Source organism: Carcharhinus amblyrhynchos, chromosome 4, assembly GCF_965287045.1.
Source record: "Carcharhinus amblyrhynchos chromosome 4, sCarAmb.v2.hapA, whole genome shotgun sequence".
Classification (NCBI taxonomy): Eukaryota; Metazoa; Chordata; class Chondrichthyes; order Carcharhiniformes; family Carcharhinidae; genus Carcharhinus; species Carcharhinus amblyrhynchos.
Genome location: NC_137327.1, coordinates 46,728,170 through 46,747,646, shown reverse-complemented (window position 1 = coordinate 46,747,646; position 19,477 = coordinate 46,728,170). Strand labels below are relative to the sequence as shown.

Below are 19,477 nucleotides of genomic sequence, written 5' to 3'. Positions count from 1 at the left end.
TCAGATCGATGATCTATCATGTTCTTATAATAATCTGCAGTCGATTAGACTTTTTAAAACCTGCATTTATACATTTAAACATTTTCAGATGCCCCCCATTCTCTTAAGAGTCCTATCACTTTGGACAAATTGCCTTTCCAGCTTTACTGAAAATATGCTTCCTCTTTTTAGAATTATACTGTAGCTTCCACCGATCTGTTAACTTGTCTATAACCTTCTGCAGTTTTCCTTAGTTTGCATAGGCTCTCAAAGTAATTACAGCCTGTTCCTCTACCCAAATCATTAAAATAAATGTAAACTCAGGTTTCACCTGAGCACATAAACACTTATTCAAACTGTGGTGTGGTTAAATTGGGAGGTGTTATGTTTGTAATGCTTTATTCCATAAATAAATGTAAAACTGTAACTAATGGCTCCAGTATCATCTTTAATCAAATGGCTTCTGGAATACAACAGTTCTCCCTTGCGTTCTCACCAATATTTAGCCCTCAAAACATTGTAATTAAATCAGATTATCTGGTCACGATTTTATTACTATTTGTGGGGCCTTTCAGTGGACTAATGGCTGCCACATTTCCTACATTACACTACATTTAAAAATACTTTGGTGATTGTATAGCACTTTCGGATGTCCTTTGGTCATGAATGATGCTATGTAATGCAAGTTCTTCCTTCCTTTGCTATTCTTAGAGTCATGTGATTTGATGGGACCAAGGAAAAGGATAGGAGGAAAGGGGAAGATAAAAGATATAGTTTTAAAGTGGGTGTAGGAGCAAGCGGCTTGGAGGTATATGTACACAAATTGCTGAAGATGGAAGGGCAGGTTGAGAAAGTGGTTAAGAGGACATATGGAATTCTTTGCTTTATAAATTGAGGCATAGAGTACAAAAGCAAGAAAATTCTGATGAATCTTTACAAGTTTGGTTTGGCATTAACTGGAGGACTGTACATAATTTTGGGCACCACATAGAAAGTAGAAAAGATTTACAAGAACGGTTCTGGGGTGAGATTTTAGTTAAACTGCAGAAGGTTATAGACAAGTTAACAGATCAGTGGAAGCTGCAGTATAATGCTTATTAGTTAATTAGTTTACCACTGGAAAGGTGAAACTGAGACGATTCTCCTTCTTAATGGGAAAGAAGATTGCAAGAAAATAGACATGTTGAAAATCATGAAGGTCTGGACGACGGTAGGGAGAAACTGTTCCCATTAGCAGAAGGGTCAAGAAACAAAGAGACAGTTTAATGCCATTTGCAAAAAATAAATCAAAGGCAACATAAGAAAAAGCTTTTTTAAAAAACACAGCGAGTGGTTAGGATCTGGAATGCATTGCCTGAATGTGGTGAAGGCAGATTCAATCAAGACTTTCAAAAGGAAGTGAATAATTATCTAAAGAGAAGAGATTGCAGGACTATGGAGAAAAGACTGGGAAGTGGACAATCAGAATAGACAAGATGGGCAGATTGGCCTGCTCCTGTGTCATTTGTACTTTTAGTTAACATTGTTTTATATGCATTAACTATTTTATTTTGAAGTTATTCCAAGTTTGGCTCTTCCACAGCCTCCTCAAATATTCCTATAGCTATCCAATCCATTGCAGAATGGCAAATTATAAACAGCACTTTTGCTATTTGAAATAAAGTGTAAAAATTATTTTCTTCAGCTGTCATCGTCATCTATATTATACTGTAACAAGAGCTGTGGCAATTCACCTCCTTCTTACCCCAAAGAAGGTTTGAAAAAGCACTGTTAGTCCACCATGAATATTTCCAATAATTTGGCCCTGGGAAGTTAACATTCATGCAAAGTGCAAGTTTTGAAGTGTACAAATTATACTTTCTACAAATCACATTAAGCTTAAACCTGTCTACCTGATTGGATTTCAATGGAGATTCCTGTGCCTTTGGATTCTTGGGCGAGACCTTGGACCCTCGCCGATGACGCTGGCGTACAATATATTCGTAAGTGCTTAGCCTGTTCCACACTAAGAAAAGAAAATGACATGTGCACAATCTGCAATTTCTACATTATAAACACAGCATTCAGAAAGGTGAAAAACAGTTCCAAAACTCGTTTGTGATATTAGTGATGGTTTTGAAAGTAAATAAATGAGAAACACATGACTGTGAACTGAAAAATATATCCAGGTAAATATGCTGAAAGACCTTGATATTTTCCCAAAAGAATAAAATAAAAATCTTCACTTTGTAAAACTCAGTGCTAGACACTAAAGAGTTTTTTGAAGTTTGACTTTTACTCCTGGGTGATATGTCAAGAGGTTTTGGATACCTGCACTTCTTTTAGTGTCAATTTTTTAAACTTAATTTTTCAAATCAACAAACAAACTGTTCTTCCCTATTAAACCATACCATTATATGGGTTTCTATCTTCAAAAAGTTCAAATGATTTCTTCTGCAGCAATATTATGTGAACATGCTGGTTACAATTTTTTCAATATGTGGAGATGCCAGCATTGGACTGGAATGGTCACAGTAAGAAGTCTCACAACACCAGGCTAAAGTCCAACAGGTTTGTTTGGAATCACGAGCTTTTGGAGCATTGCTCCTTCATCAGGTGAGTAATCAGCAGCGCTCCTAAAGCACGTGATTCCAAATAAATCTGTTGGATTTTAAGCCTGTTTTAATGAGACTTCTTACAATTTTTCGAATACGTGCTGATCAAAAAGTCTAACACTGCCCACAATTTTAGATTGATTAATGGACTGAAAATCACACAGAACTTGTCTGTGACCATGAAAAGCACCAGTTCAATTCAGTAATAGCACATTTGCTTGTAATACAGAAAGGTTAAGAGTTCAAACCTCACACATAATCTGGACGAGTTCTGCAGTGCAGTGGTGAGGGAGACTTTTGCAATGGCATGTAAAATTGAGGTTGTATCTGCCTGCTGTAGGGAATGCAAATTCTGTGACATTAATCAAAGAGATTTCCAGTTATATAGCTTTGCATTTTTGAGGATGAGGTAGGATTTCGTTCAAATGGGGTGCTTTTCATGGTTAAACTCCCTGCCAACATTCACCACATTTGATGAGGGCACTGGGCATCACAGCACCATTCCTTAGAATGAGATATCTTCAGAAGAAAGTTTAACGATAACTCTTTGTTTCTTGAAAAGATTTCCCATACCCCTCTGAATTGATTAGTTTAATAATGTCTCTATTTGGAAATTTTGCATTTCAATTCATGTATTTATACTGCCCATGACCACTACTATGTGGAAGTTCACGGAAAATCGATACATGGGAACATTACCACCTGCATGTTCCCTTGCAAACCACCTCCCCTGCTCTCTGCCACTGGATCAAAATCCTGGAACTGCCTTCTTAAGCCCCAGCATCAGAGGTGTACCTACACCACCAACAGCTCATCACCATCTTCTTAAGGGTAATTTGGAAAGGGCAATAACCAGCGATGACTCCATCCTATGAATGAAATTTTAAAAATTGGTTCATGGTTATCTTCATGTTCAGTTATTAAACCTTTTGTTTATAAATAATCAACCTCAGAATGAGCATGTGGTTTACAAGCTGGCATTTTATTGATTTGATTTGTTGTCATTATGTATTGGGATACAATGAAAAGTATTGTTTGTTGCACGAAATACAGACAAAGCACGACAGGACTTCATTCACGACCCTTTGTAGTTTCTTGCGGTCTTGGACAAAGTAGCAGCCATAGCAAGCTGTGATATAACGAGAAAGAATGCTTTCTAAGGTGCACCTGTAAAAATTGGTGAGAGTCGTAGCAGACATGCCAAATTTTCTTAGTCTTCTGAGAAAGTAGAGACGTTGGTGGTTTTCTTAACTATAGTGTCAGCTTGAGGGGGACCAAGACAGGTTGTTGGTAATCTGGACACCTAAAAACTTGAAGCTTTCAATCATTTCTACTTTGTGCCCATTGATGTAGACAGGAGTATGTCCTCCACTACACTTCCTGAAGTTAATGGCTATCTCCTTCATTTTGTTGACATTGAAGGAGAGATTATTGTCATCGCACCAGTTCATCAGATTCTCTATCTCATTCCTATGCTCTATCTCGTCATTGTTTGAGATCTAACCCACTATGATGGTGTCATCAGCAAACCTGAAAATCAAGTTGGAGGGGAATTTGGCCACACAGTCATTGGTGTATAAAGGAGTATAGTAAAGGACTGAGGACATAGCCTTGTGGGGCACCAGTGTTGAGAATGATCGTGGATCTGTTGTTGCCTATTCTTACTGATTGCGGTCTGTGGGTTAGGAAGTTCAGGATCCAGTTGCAGAGGGAGGAGCCAAGCCCCAGGCCATGGAGCTTGGAGGTGAGTTTTGTAGGAATCATGGTGTTGAAGGCTGAGTTGTAGTGATTATAAGAGTCTGACGTTGGTGGCTTTGTTATCTAGATGTTCCAAGGTTGGAGGCCAGGGCAATGACGTCTGCTGTGGACCTGTTGCGGTGGTAGACAAACTGTAGTGGATCCAGGCAATCTGGGAAGCCGGAACTGATTTATGCCATGATTGAAATGTTTTTGAAGCATTTCATAATGATGAATGTCAGAGCCAGTATATGATAGGCATTAAGGCACAAAGTCTGGCTTTTCTTTGGTACAAGGATGATGGTCATCTTCTTCAAGCAGATAGGGACCTCAGATTGTTGTAAGCAGATGTTGAAAATATCTGTGAATACCCCTGCCAGCTGGTCTGCACAGCATTTGAGTGCTCATCTGGGTACCCCATCCGGGCCAGTTGCTTTCCATGGGTTGACCTTTGAAAAGGCGTCTGTAATGGTGACCTCAGATAAAAGTTCGTCAAAGGCTTCCCTGCTCTCGCTGACCTCTTGATCAAAATGGGCATTGCCTGTTTGTTCTGAGAGGTTTGATAAACTGAGGGCAGCAAAGAATCAATGGCATTGGCGTGGGACTGGAGTAACAAAGCAAAAGCCACATAAGGATAACAGTTTTTTAAAAAAATCATGTGCGAACTGGTTTTACTTTTCTATATATTTAAAATTCTCTTTCAAATTCTCAAGCTACCATGCATAGATTTGAATTCACATATTTGGATTATTAGTTCAGACTTCTAGCCCAGTAATGTAATTGTTACAACACCACATCCATAAAGTAAATATGCCAAAGTCATACAATTTCCTCCTTCTTCCCCATCAACCCCACAGACAATATGGATAAATCTTATTCAGAAATACCATGCATGTTTTGGAATCTGCAATGCCCAGTCCCTTGAAACAGCACAGAAATGGTAGGAATCAAATTACTGTTTGCTAACACAATAAAGTTCATACTTTAACATGAGTTTTTGTGGTGGCAATGAACAAATTCCTGCTTTAAATGGATTATTGTAAAGTAAATCATAGAAACCCTACAGTACAGAAAGAAGCCATTCAGCCCATCGAATCTGCACCAACCACAATCCCACCCAGACCCTAGCCCCAATATGCCTACATATTTTACCCACTAATCCCTCTCACCCATGCGTCTCAGGACACTAAGGGGCAATTTTAGCATGGCCAATCAACCTAACCCGCACATCTTTAGACTATGGGAGGAAACCAGAGCACCCAGAGAAAACCCACGTAGACACAAGGAGAATGTGCAAACTCCACACAGACAGTGACCCAAGCCAGGAATCAAACACAGGTCTCTGGAGCTGTGAAGCAACAGTGCTAACCACTGTGCTACCGTGCCGCCCTAAAGTAGGATTATCCAGCCTCCCTGTGGCAAATGGTTTAGTTTCAATATTCTAAAAACAGAATTATTTTCTATAATATGTCAAATTAGATAACTAATTAACAGATTTGTGCAACTGTCTGCCACTGAAATTTTATCAAGCCCAATATTCAAAAATAATACCCGAAAGACCCCCCCAATATTTAAAAATAACCATTTAGCAGGTACACAGCACTCTAACTATGGCTGTAACACTACATTCTGCATTCTCTTGTTTCCTTCTCTATGAACAATATGTTTTGTCTGCATAGCATGCAAGAAACAATAATTTTCATGTGACAATAATAATAAATTAATCAGATAAAGTTCAATATCTAATTTAGTGCTTAAAAGAAAATCTGAATTTCTTTAACAGTGCAATAAGAATCCTATTGATAAGATAAATACAGCAAACATCTTATATGTTACTTACTGAGGTAGATGTGGAAGCACAGAAGTTGACCCAAAAGTGACACTGAAATCAGACCTAGTAGAACAGTCATCGCAGACACAATAAGAATGACAGCAGCAGTAGTACGAACAGGGGCATAGGGCAGAAATGCAAACCAGATATCTGTATCATTTATAGCTGTTAAAATTAAAGAAAGGTATAAAATGCTTCATTAATTGTCATTAAACTCCACTGCAATTCTCTCCCAACATGTTTACTTCTTCATAACTTTGGGTCTATTTGCAAAGTTTCGGGACAGTAAAACCTCCACTTACTGCACTCCAATTATCAGTATTTCTGAATATCCATCAAATTTTTTGCAGGACGAAGTATTACAGTAGATGCTGGCTCTCAGATATATTAGTGTCCCTTTTGTAACTTGTGGGCCTAATCTTTGTCTTGGTGGATAAAACAATGCATTGTTTAACTGTGCTGTACTTGCTTCAAAAATCTGATATCTGCTGTTGCTTTCATTTTTGTTTGCCACAATTTTAAAGACTCCATTATCTTCCTATTTCTATTATATACCCAAAGGGATAACAGAATCCATCTCCATCAAAGGGCTTTTGATAATCAAAATCAATGGGATTATTTGGAAATATACAATAAGGAGTATGTTAAACTGATTTAAATCTTTCACCTGGACAACTCAAAGGTTGCATACACGGAATGCAAAAATACTTCTTGACGTTTACCTAAAAACATAAGACTATTCTTAAGTTTTATACCTATACAAATAAAATGCATCAAATTTAGTTAACAACCAAAGATCTGATAATATAGTATTTTCACATCTGTGCACATGGAGGTGCATTAACTCATACTGAGGTTCACATAAACAAAGGCAAAGAATACAAAACCAGTGGAGCCTAATTCAAAGCCAACTTTTGTGAAACAAAATACAAATCATCTCAGAATTCAAATTCAGTGCAGGAAATATTTCCGCATAACTTCAATGCATCATTTGAATTAAGCAATTTCAAATTAAGATTGCATGGTATATACAATTAAGAGTACCTAATCCAGAAACATACAATATAAATAACTATCTTCCTAAACAGAAGAATTTTCAACAAGACAGCATATTTAAGACCTGAGTTACATTGGTGTAGATTAATAAAGAAATTCAAATCCAAGCTAAAGGCAAAATAACATGGACGCTTGAATCTGAGACAAAAACAGTAAATTCTGGAAAATCTCAGCAGGTCTGACAGCATCTGCAGAGGGAGAATAGAACAAACATTGAGTCTGGATTACCCTTCATCTGAGTCTGTACTAACTCTCTGAAGACCATCTTCAGTATATTTGAGATTTGGGTTAAAACATGTTGAAAAGAATGTGACATTATTTCTAACTGCTCAGTATCTAAAGGAAATTTGTAATTTGTTCACAATGGGATGTAAACTTTGGGGGTCCAGGGAACAAGGGATGGATATTTGTCTTTTGTCTATATGACTCTAGTTAAAGAGGTAAGGTGACACCAGATGATCTCTACCCAAGCTAAAGGAAGAGGACCATTTCCAAATAAGGGATTCCAGAATAATAATAAATGGGGATAAAAGTTGGAAAACTGGAATCTTTGCTTTTATTCATATTGTTCTGTGAAGCAGGTTTGTAGGTCTGTGTGTGTGTGGAACCAATTTAAATCAATTGAAGACAGTTTGTGAGGTGTAAGATATCAAAAGAAATGGAAGTGCTAAAGGCATGCATTTTAATGAAGGTATGGTCACATGGATTTCTGTAAGTAAATAAACATTGTGTAGAAATTTGCATTAGGAGATAAGAAAAAGGTTTGGATTGTTACTGGGGGTTAAAAAATTTTACAACTTGGAAACGGTCATAAATACACAAGGAATGGTCATTTTATTTGACCTGAAAGAGGGGCAATAGGGACAACATTTTTTTTTAATTGTGGGAATGTTAAGTTCAAAGAGATATTAAGGGCATGGAATCTAAGATGAAAGAGAAAGGAGGATATTTTAGGAGTGATATTGGGCTTTGTTTGAACTGTGGCGATATGAGACCTCCTGGAGTAGTGCTCCATGTTTAGAGAAGAGCTAGGAAGAAGACATTCCAGCCAAGCCAGAAAAGGAGCTGCTTTTCAGAAAGGGTTTTTTTGATTTGGAAGTTTCTTGAATTTCTACATTAATTTTTGAAACTCTCCTGGAAAAGAGAAGTCCTATGATATGCCTTTCCTACAGACTTGTGGCAATATTACTGCAGCTTTGTACGTAAACATCTACAAGGGAGTACTGCCTAGAGGGTGTTTCACTTGTCAAGTGGAATTCCTTTGTGGAACATTCTGTAATGGAAATTTTGATTACGTTACAGAAATCCTCTCTGCTTAAAACATTCTTTTGTTAATAAATGTTTAAATTTACTGTTTAAACAAAATTCTGACAAGACTTTTGATTTTAAGTTGTGATACATAGATAGAGCAACATCTGCTGGATCATAAACAGATGGCAGTTTTACCATAGCTTCTGTGGTATGATTCTTCTAAGGCACAGTTCAACATCTGAGATAGAAGAGAAAGCCATCAACTTTGCTGGCAACACTAAAGAAGCTAAAGGAATTTGAGGGATAAGAGACTTACATGTTGTTTTCACTGTTTTTTTATTAAGTATATGTAAAACCTTGCTTAATAAATGCTACTTGGGCAGCATGGTGGCAGTGGCAGAGACCTGGGTTAGATTCTAGGCTTGGATCACTGACTGTGTGCAGTCTGCACGTTCTCCCTGTGTCTGCATGGGTTTCCTCTGGGTGCTCCGGTTTCCCCCCACAGGGTGAAAGACGTGCTGGTTAGGTGGATTGGCCACGTTTTCCTCAGTGAACCTGAACAGGCGCTGAAGCGTGTTGATTAGGGGATTTATACAGTAATTTCATTGCAGTGTTAATGTAAGCCTACTTGTGACACTAATATATGAACTTAAAATTTGATTAATGAATAATAGTTATTTGTACCATGTTAGGTCAGGCACAGCTGAGGATCCACCTGTTAGAAATCAAGAATTCAGAATTTACAGATTTTAATCAGAGGGATTTAATTATACCATGAAGCCCTAAAAATCTTGATTTGTGTTCCAATCAATGGTACTTGTTCTCATGAAAGATGTGAGAATTCAAAACAAAATCAGGTGACCTCTTATGAGCATACTTATCAAGAAGCAGAAGAAACAAGTCTCCCAATGTAAAGAAATAATTTCTGTAACTAATGAGCAAAAGGTGATTCACATCAAAAGCAGATAATATACACATTTTTGTTCAAAATATAAACAATGTTTTTCATGAGACCTCAAATGAATAAAAACCTGCTTTTGCTCAGATAAATGTATATTAATGGGTACAATTTAAAAAAAGCTACTTTTCCCATCTGTGACATTTTTAAAATAATCAGAAAATCCAGACATATCTTGCTTTATGATAGCTAATAGCATTTGTAGAAACCCTGATGATTATATAAAAAATGGTATAGCACAGAACCATTTAGCTAATATCAGTCAGTAGAGCTGTAGCGTGTTTATAACTGATCTCAGGGTATTCATTATATACATTAAGGTTAAGTGTATAAGATGGGGTACTCTTTGGATAGCTACTTGTGCATATAAAGAGAAAGTTTTATTGACACTTGTGGTGGATTATAGAGTTCGGAGTATTACACTTTTAATGCCTCACTTGTAAATAAATCTTAAACAAAGATGAACTTCTGGTCTTGTCCTTCACCAACTGGCTGTCAAAAGTCAAACACAGGGTTCAAGGACTAACCAGTTCTCCCACTCTATTTTTTTTGGTGACCTGAGTAAGGAAGTGAGCAAACGGTAGAAAATAGAGAAAGATATTCAACATAGAACCAAACTATTTAAACAACTCTCAAATTGTTCAGACTCTGTTTACATGCAATTAAAATAGGCATTAAAATAACAATACTTGTATAGAGAGTTATAGATCATGTGGATATACTAGAATTGAGATTCTACTAGAGTAACTTACTTTCAAATTTCTGGTTGGTGCGAAGCCTATTTGCATCAACAAAGTATTCAATAAACACAAAGGATGCAATGCAGACAATCGCCAGAATGCCAAGGACAGCAGAGATAACACAGTTCAAGAAATGCCTAGATGAAAAAGCAACAAATTAAACATAATATTGTACAATATGAAGTACATGGAACTACGTCTGCTCATTCATTTACAACAGGATTGCAATGATTCACAAAATTCTAAGAACTCCACTACTCACCAAAACATGTTGATAGTGGTGTTCTGATGTCAAAGACAAATAATTAAAGGGGCAAACCCACTGTATAAAAGATGACTGTTTTTAGCAAAAAAAGAAATAAATTTTATGAAACATCAGGAAATAATACTCATTACGTCGGCACAAATGATGCAAATAGAAATAGGGATGAAGTCCTAAGGAATGATTATAGAGAGCTAGGAAAAAGTTTAAGAAGCAGGACCGAGGGTGGTGACCTTTGGATTACTTTCACTGCCACGTGCTAGTGAGAATTAGTAATATGGCAGATGAATGCACGGCTAAAGAATTGGTACAGGGGTAGGGATTCACATTCTTAGATTACTGGGATTTTTTCTGAAGCAGAGGTGGCCTGTTTAAGAGGATCTGGTTGCATCTGAACTGGACAGGACCAATATCCTGGGAGGCAGATTTGATAGTGCTGCAAGGAAGGGTTTAAACTAGATTGGCTGGGGGGGTGGGATCCTCAGCAGCAGGGAAGCAAATGAGAGGCTGAAAAGAGATGCAGTTCACAGCAACAGCAAGATGAATAAACATGATAGGCAAGAGCATGGCAGGGAGCGAAGAAAACGTGTTGGATTAAATTGCATCTATTTCAATGCAAGAGAGCTGACAAGAAAAGCTGATGAACTCAGGGCATGGATAGGTACGTGGGACTGGGATATTATAGCCATGACTGAAACATGGTAGCTTATTGTTCCAGGATACAGATGCTTTAGGCAGACAGAGCTGGAGGAAAGATAGGAGGGAGAGTTGCATTCTTGATTAAAGGGAGCATCTCGGCAGCAGTCAAATGAAACAACTGAGAGATCATCCAACAAGGCTATGTGGGCGGAACTAAGAAATAAGAAGGGGATGGTGACCTTATTGGAGTTGTACTGTGGGTTCCTAAATAGTTAATGGGAATTCGAAGAATAAATATGCAGGAAGATTGGGGAGACTTGCAGGAGTAATAGGGTTGTCATAGTTCGGGATTTTAATTTTCCTAACAGCCATTGTGTTAATGGATTAGATGGGGTGCAATTTGTTAAGTGTATTCAGGAAAGTTTCCTCAGGCACTTTGTGGAGGGTCCTACTCAGGAAAGGGCAAAACTTGACATCCTCTTGGGAAATAAGGCAGGGCAAGTGACTGAGGTGATGGTGGGGGATTACTTTGGGACCAGTGACTATAGTTCTATTAATTTTAAAATAATTATGGAAAGGGGCAAAACTGGTCCACAGTTGAAAGCTCTAAATTGGGGCAAGGTGAATTTTGATGGAATTAGGAGGGGCTTGCAAGGGTTGACTTCTTTGAGGGCAAAAGGACCTGCAGCAAGTGGAGGCCTTCAAAAGTGAAATTGCTAAAGTTCAGGGTTTTTATGTTCCTGTTAGGGTGAAGGGCAAGTCTGGCAGGAGTAGGGAACCCTGGATGACAAAACACATTGAGGTTTTGGCCAGAAAAAAAATACGTAGGCGTAGCTTAGGTACAAGTAGCTGGAGTCAAGGGATCCCCTAGAGATGTGCAGGGGATACAGGTGTATCTTCAAGAAGGAAATTAGGAGGACAAAAAGGGGGCATGAAGTAGCTTTGGCTGAGAGGATTAAGGTGAATACAAAGGAATTATTTAAGTATATTAAGGGAAAAATAATAATTAGAGAGAAAATAGGACGCCTCAAGGATCAAAGTGAACACACGTAGAACCGCAGGAGATGGGTGAGGTTCTCAATGAATATTTCTCCTCTGTGTTTACCGTAGAGAAAGACGTAAAGACTTGGGAACCTGGGAAAGTTAGTGGCGATATATTGGGGACAGTTCCCATTACAGTAGAGGAGGTGATGGATGTATTAAAACGTATGGAGGTGAGTAAATCTCCTGGCCCTGACCAGATATATCCAATAATACGGTGTGAAGCTGGAGAAGAAATGGCAGGAGCCCTGGCTGAGATATTTGCATACTCATTAACCACGGATGAGTACCAAAAGACTGGAGGATAGCAAATGATGTGCCCTTATTTAAGGAGGGCTGCAAAGAAAAACTTGAGAAACCCGTAAGCCTAACATCTGTGGTGGGTAAATACTGGAGAGGAATCTGAGGGATAAGATATACAGGCATTTGGAAAGACTGGATTTGATTAGGAGCAGTTAGCACTGCTTTGTGCACAGGACATCATGCCTTACAAATTTGTGGAGTTCTTTGATGAAGTGACCAGGAAGGTTGATGAGCGCAGGGGGTAGACATAGTCTATATGGACTTGAGTAAAGCCTTTGTGGACAGAGAAAGAATGGCCACAACAATACTTTAACAACAATAATGGCAATAGTGAGTTTAAAATGGCTTTTCTGATTGAGAGTTAAGCATGCTGGGATTTTTGGTCAACTTGTAATTATAAAACCATATGCAGGTCATAAAGTTGCTCTGATCTGGGAGCTGTGTTGGCCAAATAAGGGAAATTATTTCCATTAATCTAGGCATTGTGGCTTTGATTTATTACTGTTATGTATGGTACATATCAAATAAACTAAGCATTATGGTGTCGTTCAAAAGTAATTTCATTGGATGTGTGAGCCACGTGATCGGTTTCTGGTTACACAGTTGGCTGGACGACAGAGAATCTGCTGGAAATGAGTGGAGGACTGTGAATAAAAGACATGTGCAGCATTTGTTTGCCAGTGATAACTTGGAAGAGACCAACCATCCTAAGAAGACACGTACCCTGAAGAATGCTTCAGAGAAGAAGATAAATTCTACATTAAGGATATATCTTAGTCAAGGTTTTCCTTAACTCAATGGTACCTATTTTCAGTTAAATAGTTAAAGTTGATGTTCAATTCGAGTTAAAGTTCAGTAAAGAGTCTGAGTTGCAATTGTTTGTTTGAGTTGGTACCAGAAGTGTTAAATAAGAAAATTGATGAATTACTGTCCTTGTTTGGCTCATTAAACTGGAATGCTTGGAAAGTGTTTAAATTAAAAGCCGAGTAACATCTTTGGCAAAGTTTCACTAGGTAGGCTGCTTGGAAGTTAAATCACATGGGATTGCGGCAGAGCTGGCAAATTGGATATACAATTGGTTTGATGATAGGAAACAGAGGGTTCCCCCATTGCTGTTTTTATCTATATCAATGATTTGGATGAGAGTGAACAAGGCATGACCAGTAAGTTTGCAGATGACACTAAAATAGGTGGTATTGTAAATTGTGAGTAAGGTTATCAAAAATTACAGCAGGATCTTGATCAATTGGGGAAGGGGGCCAAGGAATGGCAAATGGAGTTCAATACAGATAAGTCTAAGGTGTTGCATTTTGGAAAGTCAAATCAAGCTAGGACTTTCATGGTGAATGGTAGAACCTTAGGGAATATTGTGAAACAGAGGGACCTTGGGAGTTTAGGTGCATAATTTTCTAAAGGTGGAGTTATAGATAAATAGGGCAAAGAAGAAGGCATTTGACAAGATGGCCTTCAGTCAGAGCATCGAGTGTAGAATAAAAACAAATTACTGTGGATGCTAAAATCTGAAACAAAGGGCCAGATTTTACCAATCGGAGGCTAAGTGCCAGATCCGGACATAAAACGGATCTGAGCCCGGAATCCTTGTTCCAGAGCGCCCATAAGCTTTTTCCGGTCTCCGGTCCGGTCTGCGCTGTGGGTGGGGCTTAGCATTGCCGGAATGATTGGAACTCTGAACTGCACATGTGCATTTGAAAAAATCTGAAACAGCGTGCCCGGGATTCTCCCAAGTTCATCCCCCTCCCTCCCCCCCCTGCCAAACCAGAGATCCGTCTGAGCCCGCCCCCTCCTCCGTTAGATGCCAGCGGAAGGCCAGGAAGGTGTTGCAGGATGTCCTACGAGTGCAGTAAGAAGTCTCAAAATACCAGGTTAAACTCCAACAGGACTTTAACCTGGTGTTGTGAGACTCCTTACTGTGTTTACCCCAGTCCAATGCCAGCATCTCCACATCAATGAGTGCAGATCAGAAGGATGGTGGAGGGAGGGCAGCAATCCAGGTAGGTTGGGGGTGTGCTCTGCCGGTGGGGGGTGGTGGGTTGTGTGTGTCTGCCAGGGTGGTTACCAGGGGATCTGCGAAGGGTGTTCGAGGAGGATGGATGGGCTTCAGAGGTTCCCTTGCAGAATAGGAATCCGCTTCGGATTTTTATTCTGCAGGTTGATAACAGCGCGGATCCAAAATGGATTCGAAGACGGTAAAGTGGGGTTTGGCGGTAGAGTTGGGTGCGTGGTTCATTAAAATTGATTTAAATGCATGCTAATCGGCTGCCCGATTAGGGCGTGGACCGGATCTGCGCCCAAATCGGGTGTCGGCAAAAGCGCAATCTGCTCGGTTTCAGGTGCAGATCATGTTACAGGCCCGATGCCCAAATTGACCGCAATTTTGCACCCAAAAACAGGTGTGAATTTTTTTTGGTAAAATTGGGCCCAAAGAGAGAAAATGCTGGAAAATCTCAGCAGATCTGGCAGCATCTATAAGGGAAAAAAAGAGCTGACGTTTCGAGTCCAGATCACCCTTTGTGACTGAGACTTTCCAGTATTTTCTCTTTTTATCGTGGTGTACAGATATTGGAAAGTTATGTTGCAGTTATATGGGACTTTGGTGAGGCCGGATCTGGAGTACTGTGCTCAGTTTTAGTTGTCTTGCTAAAGATGTCATTAAACTGGAGACATTGCAGAAGAGATTTACAAGGATATTGCCAGGATTCAAGGGACTCAGTTATAGGGAGATTGGACAGACTAGGCCTTTTTCCTTTGGAGCGTAGGAGATGGAGGGGTGATCTTATAGAGTTGTATAATATCATGAGAGGCATGGAAAGGGTGAACGTCTTTTTCCCAGGGTTGGGGAATTGAGAACTAGAGGGCATAGGTTTAAATTAAGAAGGGAAAGAATTAGTGGGAACTTGAGGAGCAACATTTTTTTAAAAACACAGATCGTGGTATTAATGTGGAACGAGCTGCAGAAAGAAGTGGTTGAGACAGGGACACTGACAACACTTAAAAGGCATTTGGACAGATACATGGATTGGAAAGGAGATATGGGCCAAATGCAGGCAAATGAGATTAGCTTAGATAGACTTTTTGGTCAGCGTGGACCAGCCTGGGCTGAAGGACTGTCTCCGTGCCGTAGATTGTATGATTATTTTAGAAAGGTCCTGGTTTGAATATTGAGTTATTGAATGTCCCTAGTAGCTTTCAAGATAGAAACTGGATGTCTTCAAAAAAATGTAAATGAGTGATTATCTTCACACAGTTCACTTATTGTAATAATTATATAATTATTGTAAGCCTTCAACTAGTTATTAAGGACAAAATGCTTTACAGCCACAGTATGCAGTACACATCCTTGGTGAGATGCATACATTCAGTACTCTAAAATGAAATAGCATCTAGTAATGGAAATTGAAATGATTAGAGAACTCTACGAAAATGCCTATAATAATGATTTTAGAAAAGATAAATCACTTGCAGTATATTTTGAATTTAACACATGTTTTGCATTAATATCCCCAAGTTATATAGGAGTAAGCCATTCAGCCCTTCGAGCTTGCTCCACCATTCATTTTGATCATAGTCAATCAAAATCAATATCCTGATCCCACCTTCTCCCCATATCCCTTGATCCCTTTAATCACAAGAGCTGTGTCTAATTTCTTCTTGAAATCACACAATGTTTTGGCCTCAACAACTTTCTTTGGTAGTGAATTCCACAGATCTGCCACTCTCGGGGTGAAGAAATTTCTTCTCACCTCCGTCCTAAAAGATTTGCTTCTTATCCTCAAATTATGATCTCTAGTTCTGGACTCCCCCACCATTGGGAACATTCTTTCTGAACCTACCCTGTCTAATTCTGTTAGAACTCTATAAGTTTCTATGAGATCTCGTCTCACTCTACTAAACTCTAATGAAAACAATCCTAATCAACTTAGTCTCTCCTCAAATGACAGATCCGCCATCCCAGAAATCAGTTTGGCAAACCTTAGCTGCACTCCCTCTATAGCAAGGACATCCTTGCTCAGATAAGGACACCAGAACTACATACAATACTCCAGTTGTGCCCTCATCAATGCCCTGTACAATTGCATTAAAGCATCCCTATCCCTATACTCAAATCTTCTTGCTATGATGGCCAACATACCACTTGCCCTCTTGACTTCCAAACTGTATCTGCTTGCTTACTTTCAGAAACTGATGCACAAATACACCAAGGTCTCGCTCTCAATTTACACCCAAATAATAATCTGCCTTCCTATTTTTGCTAAGAAACCTCATATTTATCTATATTATACTGCATCTGCCTGTCCAAATCACACTGAAGCATCTCTGCATCTTCATCATAGCTCATCCTTCCACTCAATTTTGTGTCACCTGCAAATCTGGAGATAATACATTTAGTTCCCTCTTCCAAATCATATGTGAATGGCTGGGGTCCTAGCACTGATCCCTGCAGTACCCCACTAGTCACTGCCTGCCAACTGGAAAAAGACCCATTTATGCCGACTCTTTGTTTCCTATCTGCTCTCAAGGCACTACCCCCAATCCCATGTACTTTAACTTTACATTGTAGTCTGCTACATGAGACCTTGTTGAAGCCTCCTGAAAGTCTAAATTAAACACATTCACTGGCTCTCCTTGTTTCATCCTCAAAGAATTCCAATATAGATTCGTCAAGCACAATTTCCCCATTGTAAATCCATGTTGGCTTTGTCTGATTATATCACTGCTTTCCAAATGCTGAGCTCTGAAATCCTTGACAATGGATCCAGCAACTGACGTTAGGCTTGCTGGTCTATAGTTCCCTGTTTTCTCTTCACCTCTCTTTTTGAGTAACGGGCTTACATTAGCTACCTTCAAATCTGTAGGAACTATTCCAGAGTGCAAAGAATTTTGGAAAACGATCAGTAATGGATCTATTATTTCCAGGGCCACTTCCTTAAATACTCTGGAATGAATATTATCAGGCCTTTGAGATTTATCCACCTTCAATCCCATCAAGTTCCCCAAAACCATTTCTTTACTAGTGTTGATTTTCTTCAGTTCCTCACTAAAACTTGTTTCTCTCAGAATTTCTGGTACATTATTCATGTTTTCCTTTGTGAAGTGAGAAGCAAAGAATGAAGTTAAAGGAATTTGACATATTGCAAAACATGTGGTTCTATTTAGCTCCACATTTATGTCCTTAACGGCAAAGATGCTGAACAAAACAACTGAACCATACCACATGTTCAGAGCAGGTTTTTGACCTGATTCAACAGCATCCAAAGCAGGAAATGGGGTTGACTAATTAAGGTATTGGACTAAACTATAATGGTAACTGGAAAAATTGGGTGAGCTGAAAATCAGTTACATCTGAACTTGGATGTCAGAAAATGTATTGAAATATCCAGTTAGAGGCCATTAAAACATTTCACACCATGTCTATGAGTCCCATGAGCAGTGAAAGGCATTACATAGCTCTGGCTCCCTCCTCTGGCCAAAATTCCAAACTGAGGGGGAAAGACAACTGAGTAACAAATCACACATGCTCAAGCGTTTTAAAATGGCTAATACCTCAGAGATAACAAAGAACAAAGAACAAAATCAGCCTGGGAAACAGGCCCTTCGGCCCAACGAGCCCACGCTGCCATCTCAACTCCATCTCTCTACCCATGACCCCTATCTAATGTTTTATGGCCATCCAGATTGAGGGAAAACTGATTTCGGGACAATTTATTCCTGCCAATCAGCCTAACAGCACATCTTTGGGGTGTGGGAGGAAACCAGAGCACCCGGAGAAAACCCACGCAAGCACGGGGAGAATGCGCAAACTCCCACAGACACCGGCCCAAATCCATGTGTCTGCACAGCAATCAGCGATAGTCACTGAGCTGTCGTCTTGCCCAGAATCTTGTCCAGTTTAGGCACACACTAACGACATGAAGCACTGGGCCAATCTCGAACAACCAAGAGCAGCCCCAGTACGACCCATCGCGTGTATGCCCCTCGTTGGACACGAGGTGGACCGACTTCAAACCTGTCAATGAAAACAGAGAAAAACATTATTATCATACTATACCCATTTACATTTCTAGGGACACCCCAATGCTAATGACCCTTAATTAAAGGTTCTCCTATATCCACCCATCTCCAACTCAGTCATATGCCTGTCTAAGTTACTCTTAAAGGACTCTAGCGTGTTTGCCTCCACCACCTTACTTGGCAGAGCATTCCATACTCCCACTACCCTCTGTGTGAAAAACCTCCCTCTAATATCTGTGTTGTACCTCTCCCCGCTCACCTTAAGTCCATGGCCCCTTGTCCTACGTGATTCTATTATAGGAAATAGCTTACCTCTGTTTACTCTATCCTTCATAATCTTATATACCTCTATTAGATCCCCCCTCAGTTGGCGTCGTTCAAGGGAAAAGCGCCCCAATTTCTTCAATCTTTCCTCATACCCCAGTCCTTCCATACCAGGCAACATCCTGGTAAACCTCCTCTGCACTCTCTCCAGAGTCTCCACGTCCTTCTGGTAGTAAGGCGACCAGAACTGTACGCAGTACTCCAAATGCAGCCTAACCAACGTTCTGTACATCTGCAACATTAGACTCCAGCTCTTATATTCTATACCCCTTCCTATAAAGGCTAACATACCATAGGCTTTCTTCACCACACTCTCCACTTGCACTGCCACCTTCAAAGACTTGTGCACTTGCACCCCCAGGTCTCGCTTCGACTCTATACTCCTTATAGGCTTATCCTTTATCATATAACTTCCCCCTACATTATTCCGGCCAAAATGCATCGCCTCACATTTATCCGGATTGAACTCCATTTGCCACATATCTGCCCAATCAACCAGCCTATCAATATCCCGCTGTGTTGCGAGACACTGCTCCTCACTGCCCGCCAATCCAGCCATCTTGGTGGCATCAGCAAATTTGCTGATCACACCACCTACTCCCCCTTCCAAATCATTTATATACACTACAAAGAGAAGGGGGCCCTACGGCACACCACTAGTGACAGACCTCCACCTGGAAAAAGACCCCTCCACAATTCCTCTCTGACTCCTCTTTGCAAGCCAGTTCTCTA

At 39.7% G+C, this 19,477-nt stretch overlaps 1 protein-coding gene across 3 annotated transcripts in view; it reads right to left on the bottom strand.

Annotated features, from left to right (window-relative positions):
* The window catches only part of zdhhc1 (zDHHC palmitoyltransferase 1), an 81,915-nt gene that overhangs the window by 38,644 nt on the left and 23,794 nt on the right, over window positions 1-19,477 (bottom strand). For all 3 annotated transcript variants that reach the window (XM_080187093.1, XM_080187091.1, XM_080187094.1), the window contains exons 5-7: window positions 10,159-10,283; window positions 6,151-6,306; window positions 1,872-1,984 (exon numbers count right to left, since the gene is read on the bottom strand). In XM_080187093.1, coding sequence (XP_080043219.1) covers window positions 1,872-1,984; window positions 6,151-6,306; window positions 10,159-10,283 — 394 coding nt within the window. The remainder of the gene's footprint in view (window positions 1-1,871; window positions 1,985-6,150; window positions 6,307-10,158; window positions 10,284-19,477) is intronic.